The sequence below is a fragment of the Aquarana catesbeiana genome, linkage group LG10, assembly GCF_042186555.1.
Source record: "Aquarana catesbeiana isolate 2022-GZ linkage group LG10, ASM4218655v1, whole genome shotgun sequence".
In the NCBI taxonomy this organism is placed as follows: domain Eukaryota; kingdom Metazoa; phylum Chordata; class Amphibia; order Anura; family Ranidae; genus Aquarana; species Aquarana catesbeiana.
Genome location: NC_133333.1, coordinates 174,127,829 through 174,139,851, shown reverse-complemented (window position 1 = coordinate 174,139,851; position 12,023 = coordinate 174,127,829). Strand labels below are relative to the sequence as shown.

The 12,023-nt window shown below is 44.3% G+C and overlaps 1 protein-coding gene across 3 annotated transcripts in view; it reads right to left on the bottom strand.

Moving 5' to 3' along the window:
* Nucleotides 1-3,621: 3,621 nt before the first annotated feature.
* Nucleotides 3,622-12,023, bottom strand: part of PRKCZ (protein kinase C zeta) — a 608,643-nt gene continuing 600,241 nt past the window's right edge. For all 3 annotated transcript variants that reach the window (XM_073602984.1, XM_073602983.1, XM_073602985.1), the window contains one exon: nucleotides 3,622-7,797. In XM_073602984.1, the coding sequence (XP_073459085.1) occupies nucleotides 7,710-7,797 (88 nt within the window). In that variant the 3' untranslated portion in view covers nucleotides 3,622-7,709. The remainder of the gene's footprint in view (nucleotides 7,798-12,023) is intronic.

The following is a 12,023-nucleotide window of genomic DNA, read 5'->3' as shown; positions in this document are numbered from 1 at the left end:
CCCCTATGATAGCAATAGGTAGTGACAGGTACTCTTTTTTGAAAAAATTGGGGTCTATTAGACCCTAGATCTCTCCTCTGCCCTCAAAGCATCTGACCACACCAAGATCGGTGTGATAAAATGCTTCCCCAATTTCCCAATGGCGCTATTTACATCCGGCGAAATCTAAGTCATAAAATGCTCGTAGCTTCCGGTTTCTTAGGCCATAGAGATGTTTGGAGCCACTCTTGTCTCTGATCAGCTCTATGGTCAGCTGGCTGAATCACCGGCTGCATTCTCAGGTTCCCTGTTGAGACAGGAGAGCCAGAGAAAAACACGGAAGACGGTGGGGGGGGGGGGGCATTCCCTCCCACGGCTTGTAAAGGCAGTCTAGAGGCTAATTAGCCGCTAGGATTGCTTTTACATGAAAGCCGACCGCTGGCTGAAAAGAATGATACCAAGATGATACCTAAACCTGCAGGCATCATTCTGGTATAACCACTCAAAGTTGTGAATGGCGTACCTGAAGACAAAAAAATGGTTAACAATAAAGCACAGTAAACAATAAAGTATAAATAATTACATACCTGAAAAACAAACATGATAAAACATAATAACAATAACAATAACAATAACAACACTGCAGAATAGAATACAGTAAAAAAAGAGCAGAACAATAGAGAGAGAGAATAGAGAGAGAGAACAATAAAACGACAACTATTTTTTTTTATTTTATATATATTTTTTTTTTTTTTTACACTTTTTTTGTAACTAACTTTTATAACTGTAACCGGTTCCAGGTTCGGGTCTCTCAAAATGCGATGGCATCTTGGGAGACCCTGTGAAAGTGTGCCTAGTCTGTGCAATGCTGTACCCTACGCTAATACTCAACTAGTGTATGGTAGCGTTCAAAACATTCACCAATGCAAAGACCAGGATTGTCAGGACAGAAGGGACAATAATAGCGGGTGTCACGCCTATATCCGCGTTTGCTGCAGACACAACATCTTTTTGGGGGGGGTTCGTTGGGTAGGGGTACTCGGGAGCACATAAAAATGCCTCTCATGCAGCCGACTGCATTTCGTTGGGGGATGTGAATGGGGGAAGTACGGGCGCTGCAGAAGTGGTGGGTTCCCAATTAGGATTGGCGAATGCAGCAGGAAGGGCACTATGGGCACTACGGGCCTGTGTTTGTCTTTTTGGTGGCAGCGGGACACTACTTGTGCTTGTCACCTCACCAGCTTGAACTGCACTTATGGGACTCGCCACGTCACCAAGTGTTACTGCAGCGCTGGTTTGACTACGACCGGGGTGTACTAGGCCGCTGGTGCTTGCCAGTTCAATAAAAAGCTTCCAAAAAAACTGTTAGCGATCGCAGGGATCAGGCCTGACTCTGCGAACGCTGCAGTAATGCGTTTAGTGTTTTGTAAGTGACAGTGATCGATCGATACTGCACTTGGGTGGGCTGGACTGGGCCGGGCGGAGGGGCAAAACGCAGGTGCTAGCAGGTATCTGGGTTGATCCCGCTAACACTGCGTTTTTGGGAACCCTAAACTGCTGGGGACGCTAGTATAGATCTGATCTGATCGGATCAGATATTGATCCGTTCAGATACTATACCACTAAAGGAGGCGTATGCTGCGTGCGTGGGTGTTAGCGGTACTGGCGCTAACCTGACGCTGCCTGGGTCCGGTGCTTGCTAGTTCACCAAAATGCTACCAAAAAAACTGTTAGCGATCGCAGGGATCAGGCCTGACTCTGCGAACGCTGCAGTTATGCGTTTAGTGCCTTGTAAGTGTCAGTGATCGATCGATACTGCACTTGGGTGGGCTGGGCTGGGCCGGGCGGAGGGGCACAACGCAGGTGCTAGCAGGTATCTGGGCTGATCCCGCTAACACTGCGTTTTTGGGAACCCTAAACTGCTGGGGACGCTAGTATAGATCTGATCGGATCAGATATTGATCCGATCAGATACTATACCACTAAGGGAGGTGTACGGTGCGTGCGTGGGTGTTAGCGCTACTGGCGCTAACCTGACGCTGCCTGGTGCTTGCTTGCCAGTTCACCAAAATGCTACCAAAAAAACTGTTAGCGATCGCAGGGATCAGGCCTGACTCTGCGAACGCTGCAGTTATGCGTTTAGTGTTTTGTAAGTGACAGTGATCGATCGATACTGCACTTGGGTGGGCTGGGCGGAGGGGCAAAACGCAGGTGCTAGCGGGTATCTGGGCTGATCCCGCTAACACTGTGTTTTTGGGAACCCTAAACTGCTGGGGACGCTAGTATAGATCTGATCGGATCAGATATTGATCCGATCAGATACTATACCACTAAGGGAGGCGCATGCTGCGTGCGTGGGTGTTAGCGGTACTGGCGCTAATCTGACGCTGCCTGGGGCGACGCATATCACCGCCGGGCGATCAGGGGGCTAAACCTTTATTAGGTAATAAACGGCGGGTGCCCTGACACTATAAAAAATAAACGAACTAACCAGCGTCACCCGTAACAGTTATACGGTGATCAGTGGTGAAAGGGTTAACTAGGGGGCAATCAAGGGGTTAAAACATTTATTCGGTAGTATATGGGGGTCCCTGTCACTATAAAACGCTGACGGCGAACCTAAATATTTACCTCACTAACTAGCGTCACCAGCGACACTAATACAGCGATCAGAAAAATGATCGCTTAGCAACACTGGTGACAGGGGGTGATCAAGGGGTTAAAACTTTATTAGGGGGGGTTAGGGGGGTACCCTAGACCTAAAGGGGGGTAATACTAACTGTCCCAACACTGTAACTGTCACAAACTGACACTATGCAGTAATCAGAAAAAAAAAAAAAAACCTGCTGGTGTCAGTTTGTGACAGGGGGGGGGGGGTGATTGGGGGGGGATCGGGGGGGGGATCGGGGTGTTTTGTATGCCTGGCATGTTCTACTGTGTGTGTAGTGTGTTGTGCACTCACATTGATGTCATCTCCCCTCGGCTCGGTATTTTCCGTTCCAGCGCCGAGGGGAGAAGACATCATTTCCTTTGCTGCTGTTTAGCATACAGCAGCAAAGGAGTGTTCCCATTGGCCGGCGGCGATCGCGAGGGGGGGCCACGAACGGATGGCCTCCCCCTCATCTCGGATCGCCGGGGAACAGAACGGGACCGCTTCGGGCACCGGGGGGGGGTCCGATCGGACCCCCCACCCGCGAGAGGCAAATCACGTACATGTACGTGATTTTGCCTGCCCGTGCCGCCTTGCCGACGTAAATCGGCGTTAGGCGGTCCTTAAGTGGTTAAATGAGCCAGCTACAGCACTCCACTGCTTGGGCCTGCTGATAGCTCACTCAGACACAGAGGCCTGCTTTAGTGAATGATCCTTTTTCCCCTCTACCAGTGATTTTGTGTTTTTCAGGGAGCCCTAGGGCTGTTGCGGAATTCTAGTATTAGTACGTTGTGATATTTTATGATTCTTAGTGGCTAACCTACCATGTAACCTGTGGTTACACTACTGGGTTGCTTAAAGCTACAGCTTAAGAATGCCCTGTGTATTATATACTTGGGTGAGGGATTCTTTTCTAGAGCTTATGTATTTATTGTACCTAATATTTACTTCTAAAATAGGTTAAAAAAAAAAGAAAGAAAGAAGAGCAGAAACATTTTTCAATAAAGTCTTTAATGTGCAAGAATATAAATGATCTTAGTTGTTTAATGGATTAGTATACCATCCTCTGCACAATTAACTTAGTTAGCAAGGTCTTAACTCATTTCAATTTACAAAACTACAAGAACATATTTACTGATTTACAATCATTAAATTAGCTATAATGTTCATTTACTATTCCAAATAAGACGACTAGATAATTACCAGAGCCATATTTTTCAATATATTAGTCATTCCCCCAAAAACCAATATTAATTACAGCCTTCATTTTCTTTAATTTATAAAACAATTACTTTTTATATATATATATAAAAAAATTTCCCCTTCATTGTGAAACAAAACATTTTTCATACACTTGCATATGAGCAACAAAAACTGTTTGGCAACACAGGAATATTTTGTAATGCCTTAAATTAAATGTATAAAATCAAGTTTTTTTTTTTTTTTTTTGTTTTTTTTTTCTTGTTAAACTTTTTAGCAAATATACATCTGCTTTCTCCATCCTGCACAAAACAAGCACATGAAGTTACACAGGACCAAACCCTTTACACTCAGTGTTGCAGCATAGTTCAATCCAACACACAAAACTGCAGCGATCACTCAGGAATCACACTCAAAATATAGGGAAAAAATTACAAATTCAAGGAACATCTAAATTGGTTTGTGAAAGGGTGGACTGATTTTAAATACCACTTTTTATCAGTGGGTACTTCTGAATATTTTGAGTGTTTTTTTTTTTTTTTTTTTGAATTGTGCATTAAAATGGGCTTGCTGCAAAACTAAAAAGTAGAGAAGGTTCTCCTGTAAAGAAGAAACATTACTTGCCAAGCTGCTGATCTTCATTTTCAATTGCTACGGTGCAAACATCTGAAACACTGATGGGGAAATGTCATATATGATAAAACGACCACTTTCTGGACTCCTGCGGTTCCTTCCACCAGCCATTTCATTCATTGTAGAACACAGTAATGATGTTGGGGCTGCTGGAAGGAACCACATGGTTCAGTGTGAGGCATGAGGAAGCTTCTACTCCCAAAAGTGTGTCAGATGAGGAGGAGGATTCTCCAGGAACTGTAGCTTTTAAATAGAGTGAAGATGGAAAGCAGGACAGGTAAGTAGAATATTACTACTCTACCAGGGACCTTCTGTTCTGCTTTCTAATTCTATAACAGGTTTGCTTTAATAGTATAAGCGATTTTAATGGACGGCCTTAGGATGCTAAAGTAAGGTTAGAGAGATGGGAGCTGGTTCTGGGGCTGTCATCACCACTGAGAGATCCACTCATAAGCCAAAATGAATGTAAATTTATTGTTGCAAGGTTGGGGATGTCTAGTAGCAATTTACTACTCAAGGTTCTCGGGTCCCTTTGTTTCTTGCAGCCATTACAAGTAGGGTCCAGGTCTCACTGACAGATTTTTCTCATGGACTGTATGTGACAAAATCCTGCAGAAAGAATGAAACTCCATGGTAGCAAGACCCAGAACTGAAATTGGGAGCATTGTGTAATATTTCAGTTAAGGTAGGCTGACTTATTAGGCAAAAAGCAATGTGCAGTAGCAGTTGATCATAAGTCCTTTCATCGATGAGTTGTCTAAAGTGATTTGATCCCACCTGAACAAATCTGTAAACAGCTGTTATATTCTAATGCTGTCCACACACTAAGGTCAGTGTCCCACCTCTGATTTTGTAGCAACTATAGATTTATTCTCCTTAGTGTTTTTGTTTGTCTGTATCCTAGAAAGTCTAAGCAAGTGGCAGCAACAGAATCACCAGTTACTCATATTATCCAATGTAGCGCCTGATGACAATGGCACACCGGCAGGTTGTAGCTACATGTAAACATGTTGTGGTCAGGTTTCCTGCTACAACCTTCCAGACATGATCCCTTTGTCAAAACTTTTACTAATTTCAATTCTTTGTCCATTTGGCTACTTGTAGTTGTTATGGATTGCTAGAGTAGGCCTTCACACTACATGGCTGGTGTTGACTTGACAGATGGTGACCTATCTAAGGCTATTTTCCATGTACATTGCTGCAAGCATTCTCTGCTCATGGAAAATTCAAATATTAAATTAACTATAAAGGCCTATGAATACCGTTCAAGGCATTTTCAATGGCTGAAAAGCAGATTAAGAATCAGCTGAGTGCAGTTAAATCCACATTGATTTGAGAATGAAACAGATTGTTTTGTAAAAAATAGTACGCTGTGCTTTATAAACCTGAAGGAAGTGAAAGTTTGGTTGCTATAGAACCAATCACGTTTTGTTTTTGTTCCCTAACCCACACTAGAAAATGTCAACTAAGGTTGGCAAGGTGACCTTTTAAATGCCTTCATATTTTTATATATATTTTTAGTGGTAATGTACCTTTAACCTCCTGACTATAGCATTGCTGTGCCTCAAACTAAGATTTGCTTTGGTCATGAATGTGTTTTTTCTTTTTTTTGCTTTCTACTTGACATTCATTAGTATGAAGCAAGAAGTGAATATTACATAAATACGTTGTGACCGCTTTCAGACAAAACTTTATAAAAAACATTTTACACTAACTTGTATAGAAGATCTTTGGGAAGTAATATAATTTATTCTGGTCTTTTCTGAGAGGGTGTGGTTGTTCCACTAAGCTCAGGTGGCATGGCTGCCAGAAAACCACCAGTGCTATATAGATGCTCATATCTATGATCAGAACTTTTTCAAGCAACACCTCTGCTTCATAGCTGTTACTGTGCAAGTCTGGATCTCCTTCGGCTCTCACTGGTCAATACAAATGAACTAAAAGCAGAATACCACAGAAGGGCCACTCTTTAAATGTAAGCAGGTCCCCAAAGCAGCTTGAGCATTTTTTTCTTTACTAACTGAATTTGATTCACCACCATCAGATTAAGATGTGGGTTAGTGGATCTCCAGAAAAAGGTTGCTGCAAGCATTCTCTGCTCAAGTGCCAGTTCTGTCACAAAGCACATGTATCCTATGTAAACCTTAGAATTATATTACCTTAACCACTACTCCAACATTGAACAGCACTTTTTAAAATGGTCTACCACAATTCCAGAAGGCCTATTAAATCAACCTCAAATTCTCAACTCTCATGTTTGGAATGTCCTGTGTAACATGGGATATGTAACGGATTTGGCGGTCTCCTTATGACCAGCAGCTACAAAACAAAATAAATCAGCTAACAACTAGAAAAAAAAAATGTGCTTGACAAGGACACGGGCTATGCATTAGAAGTGAAAGAAGGATACAATTCCACCTGTTAAGGCTAAGGGATTTGTTATCAGAATCTATGGCTGGGTAGCTTGATCTGCATGGAATACTGCATTAGAGCTTACCCAATTAGCAAAATACAAACTAAGAGTTAGGCACATTACATTATGGATCTTAAGAAAGCCATTCAAATGTGCAATTTTTTTTTTTTTTAACCTCCCAACAAATTGTTTTGGTTTTTATTGCCTTTACCATAACCAGACATTCTAGAATTTATCTTTAAGTGCAATATTGCTGTGTTAGCTTTTGTTTGTTAATCCAAATATTTATCTACCCTTATAACTCCAGTGCAATTAATATCTTAGGTTTCCACTCAATGAAAAACATGTATGTAACCAGTAGAAACACAGCTTTCCTTAATACTCCGATTTTATAAGTGCCACCTAAAGTGATTTGGGGAGGAGAAAGTAATCAGTTCACACCAGGTCCTTTCCTTGGTCTCCTCTCCTCTTGGTTTGCAGCACATGGCATCTAATGCACTAATGGAAGCGGCTTGCTTACATGATTGCCTGAAATAAAGAGTTCTTCCACGCAGGTGCCCTCGGATGGAGTTGTCATACATTGTAGACCCTTCAAAGAGGCAGGCACAAAAAGTGAATCCCTTGTGTAACTCAGCCGGAGAACTGTCTCTTGGTCTAAAAGAGCAGCTAATACCCAGAGGGAGAAATCTCCCCCTCAGCAGCTAATCCTGTAGTGCTGCTCAGTACTAAGAACCTGGTGTCAGTTTTCCAGCCTCGCATGCATATACTGTAGTTAAGGATACAAGTTCGGATCAATCACATGGTTTTTTTATTTTTCATAGATGTTAAGGTACTTCATACGGTTTCCTCTGTTGACAGCAACAATGGGTTAATGTATTCAAAGCCTTCAAATTCTGATTGGTCTATTCGTTTTATTACATCTCTGTAGAAAGAAAAGGGACAGGTGGGAAATTAGTTATGTGATGTGCATCATACAGCTAAAAGTACATCCTAATCACTACATTGTTTATACCAGCCTTTTTCAACCAGGGTGCCTTCTGGGATCTTCAGGGGTGCCTTTGCAAAATGCAAAAAAAAAAAAAAAAAGCCTCAAATTGCCAGCAAGCTGGTAGGTGGCTCTTGTCTGCATTTTTTGTTACACAAAGCCACAGGTTTTTATTTTGAAAACCTCCTGGTACACTGAACTGCACATGTGCAACTTAGTGTAAATTCTCAGCATGCCATGGTACTAGGGATGAATTAACTCACTGGGATGACTAATAAAGATGGCCGAAGACTATGAATCTGGAAGAAAACTAAGAGGTATCGGTGGCCTTTGTTTTGTTTTTTTAGCATTTATGTACATATTTTTCTTTAGCATGGTCAAGACTGTTAAAAATTCAATTATCTTTGGTCAAGTAAGTATGAATTACAGCAGGGGTAGGCAACCTGGGGCCCTCCAGCTGTTGTGGAACTACATTTCCCATGAGGCATTGAAAGGCTGGCAGTTACACTTACTCACAGAGGCACGATGGGACTTGTAGGTCTGCAACAGCTGGAGGGCCCCAGGTTGCCTACCCCTGAATTACAGCATATTAATGTTATGCAGGCTTCTATTCAACTAGTAGGTGGATTAGTGTTTGATTCATGTGAAGCTGTGCTTTAAAAAGGGCATTGTTTTCAAAACCTTAAAAGTGGTTCTTCACTCTGTTTGAAAAAAAAAAAAAAAAAGTCAGCAGCTACAGATACTGTAGAGCTGCTGACTTTTTGTAAACTGACACTTACCTGACCAGAGGTCCAAACTGGTTCTTCACTGTTGTTTGGGTCCCCAGCATGTTTAGTGTGAGCAGCCGGCTGCCCTTTGTGAATGGTCCTGCAGCCTTCTGGGACATGTGATGTGTCCCAGCGGTTGCACAACACACGTGACACGTGACACGTTGCCACGAATGTCAGAAAGAAAACAATAATTCTAGCACAAGAACTCCTGTTTAACTCTAAATTGATGAGCTGTAAAAGCTTTTAAAGTGTCACCATTTTGGGTATCGCATATTTTTGCAATCTCACAGGCTCATGTAATTTTAAGACTTGCCACGTTTGGTATCTATTTACTCAGTGTAATTTTATATTTTACCAAAAAATGGGTAGTATATTGTGTTTTTGGCACTAAAATTAATTTTGCTATTTATTAAATGCAAATGTTCAGGAAAAAACAGTTGCACAAATGTCAGGTGCCATAAAAATTTGCAACTATCATCTTTTCAGTCTACAAGGCCTCCACTCTCAGAAAATATATAAAATTCTGGAGATTTAATTAAATTTTATTGCCAAAAATTAGGATTTCTTTTTCGTTTGACGGACACAGCTCCTTAATTCTTGACCTTAGGGTTATCACGCCACCTTCAGGAGAGGACTAGGCAGAACATGTAACAAATGTAAAAACAGCAAGACTGCACAGTACCACCCAGGGGGCGGTCCCTTTGGCTATAACCCCTCACCCTGCTTCCTGCAGCTTAGTTTTTTTTTTTGCCTAGTGTAGGAGAAGGACCTGGCTCCCTGAGGGGACCATTGGTCCTGGGATTTTTTTCTACAATTTTTGATCCTGTGATCTACAATCAACAACGGGCTGGGTGACAGGCTAGATAATATAGATCCTTGTAGTCTCCTCTGCCTGGCCATCGAGCGTGAGCAGACCCTAGCTACGCGCTGGGTCGGCCACGACATGCCCCTTCTGTTTCAGGGGCGGCCGGTGAGCTATATGCTCCGGGGCACACATATGACCGGGCTACTACTGTCCGTGTCAGTGTGTCGTGGCCAACAGCCACCCCATACTGCTTGGGTGGAATGCGTCCAGCAATCCTGACAGGAAGGGTAAGTACGGCTCTCCCTGCCTCGGCAGGATAGAGAAGCTGGGCATTCCCTGGGAGGTCTCTCACTCTCCCTTTCCTCTCTCCCTATCCCTCATTCCCTCCTCCCCCTGCTGGGGCCGCTGTACCTAGGCCGGGGGTCCTCAGAGCTTTGGCAGGGCTGCGCTGGCTGTTAGGGTCAGTTTCTGCTTTTCTGCCCCTTTCTTTCTGTGCTGTGAGGTGCCTGAGTAAATTTACCTCAGGAGAGGCCGCGGCCATTTTCCTGTAGACTTATGGGCTGTCAGCCATTTTCTAGAAGGTTTGGCGGCCATTTTCTTGGTGATTTTTGTGCTAAGGACGGCCGGTGGCCATTTTCTTGTTCTAGTGCTGGGTCTGTGTACCTCAGAACAGCGCGGTTTTCACTCTAAGCACTATGACTGAAACAGGGCGGAGCAGTCAGCGGCAGCGCAGCACTCGGTCAGGGTGGTGAGTCCTGCGGAGGGGCCCCTCAGTCTGTGAGCAGCTAGGAGGGTGGGATTTGTGTACCTTGCCTTAAGTTCCTAAGTTGTGGCAGGCGAGTGAGGGTCAGCATGGCGTCAGAAGCTGGCGCTTCTTCCCCAGACATCCCTGGTATTGCAACCGGCCCACCTGCAAAAAAAATGGTGCCTATGGACGCTTTGTCGGCGGTCCCCCCCTGCCCCCCCCTCTTTTGGGGAGAGCTCTGATTCAGACTCAGGTCCCGCGGTGACTGGCGGCCCCTGTTCTGACGTGTCAGAGGATGCGGACCAGGACCGTTCGGACAGTGAGAATGACTTCCCAGGTGTGTAAGGCGGCGACTTTACCATCGCACGTGGAAGGCTTACATCACTATGTGTGAGGAGATGGGGTGGTGTCCGCGCACTTATTCAGTTTCCAGGATCCTGCTGTTTTTGCAGCGAGGAGTGGATCAGAAACTTGCCTTAAGCACCATCAAGGGACAGATATCAGCCTTGGCTGTCTCCAATGTCCCTTGGCGACTCACTCATTGGTGGGTACTTTTGTGCAGGGGGTTCGACCTCCACTACCTCCGTGGGATCTGAATCTGGTGCTATCGGCGCTCCAAATACTGCCGTTTGAAAACATTAGGGCGATTCCCTTGTTGACTCTTTCTCAGAACGTAGTCTTCCTAGTGGCTATTACATCTGCCAGGAGGGTTTCTGAGTTGGCGGCCTTGTCATGCAAGTCTCCCTACCTGGTCATCCACAAGGATAAGGTGGTGCTATGTCCACAGCCCTCTTTCCTTCCAAAGGTGGTTTTGCATTACATTCCCTGGACGTGGTTCGGGCTCTACGGGTGTATCTGTCTGCTACAGCTCCCTACCGGAAGCCAGACTCTGTTTCAGTGGCTGGTCTGAAAAAAGGTCTGTCGGTCTCGTCGTCCCGTCCACCATTTCTAGGTGGATCAGACAGATCGTGGTTCAGGCCTATGCCTTAAAGGGGCGGGTGCCCCCTTTTCCTGTCACGGCTTATTCTACCAGGGCAATTGGAACCTCCTGGGCTTTCCGACATCAAGCGTCTGTCTCCCAGGTGTGTAAGGCGGCGACTTGGTCGTCTGTTCACACTTTCACTAAATTCTACAAGGTTGATGCAAGCGCATCTTCGGATGCTTGTTTTGGCCGCAAGGTTTTGCAGGCGGCTGTGTAAGGTTGCAATTATGCTTTCTTAAGTTACAGTTTTGTTGTAAACGCATCTTTTGATGCATAAGTTGGCCGCAGGTTTTGATGGCAGCCGTTTAAGATGGCAACTCCTCTATTGAGGTGTTCCTTTTGTTGTGGGTGAAGTTATGTTTTGCTGTTTCCACCCCTCGTTTTTTGATACTGCTTAGGGACATCCCTAAGGCAAGAATTAATCCTTTTCTCTGAAGTTCATTGACTGACACAGCACCCACCCCTCCTATTTGTTTGTGCTGCTTTTTGATGAACTGAGCTGCAGGGCGAGGGGTTATAGCCAGAGGGACCGCTCCCTGGGCGGTGCTGTGCAGTCTTGCTGTTTTTACATGCGTTACATGTTCTGCCTAGTCCTCTCCTGAAGGTGGCATGATAACCCTAAGGTCAAGAATTAAGGGGCTGTGTCCGTCAATGAACAAAAGAGAAAAGGATGTTACGGTGAGTACAAAAATCCCATTTTTTTACATGTGTGAAAAAAACAAAAATTAGCTGAGGAGCTCCAGTCTTCCAAAAAAAAAAAGTCAGCAGCTACAAATACTAAGGGCATGCATCTGGCCAGGGATCCAGCAATATTGGCAACCAAGCCAATTCTTCAATCAGCTTTGGGTGCAGGGCCGAGCA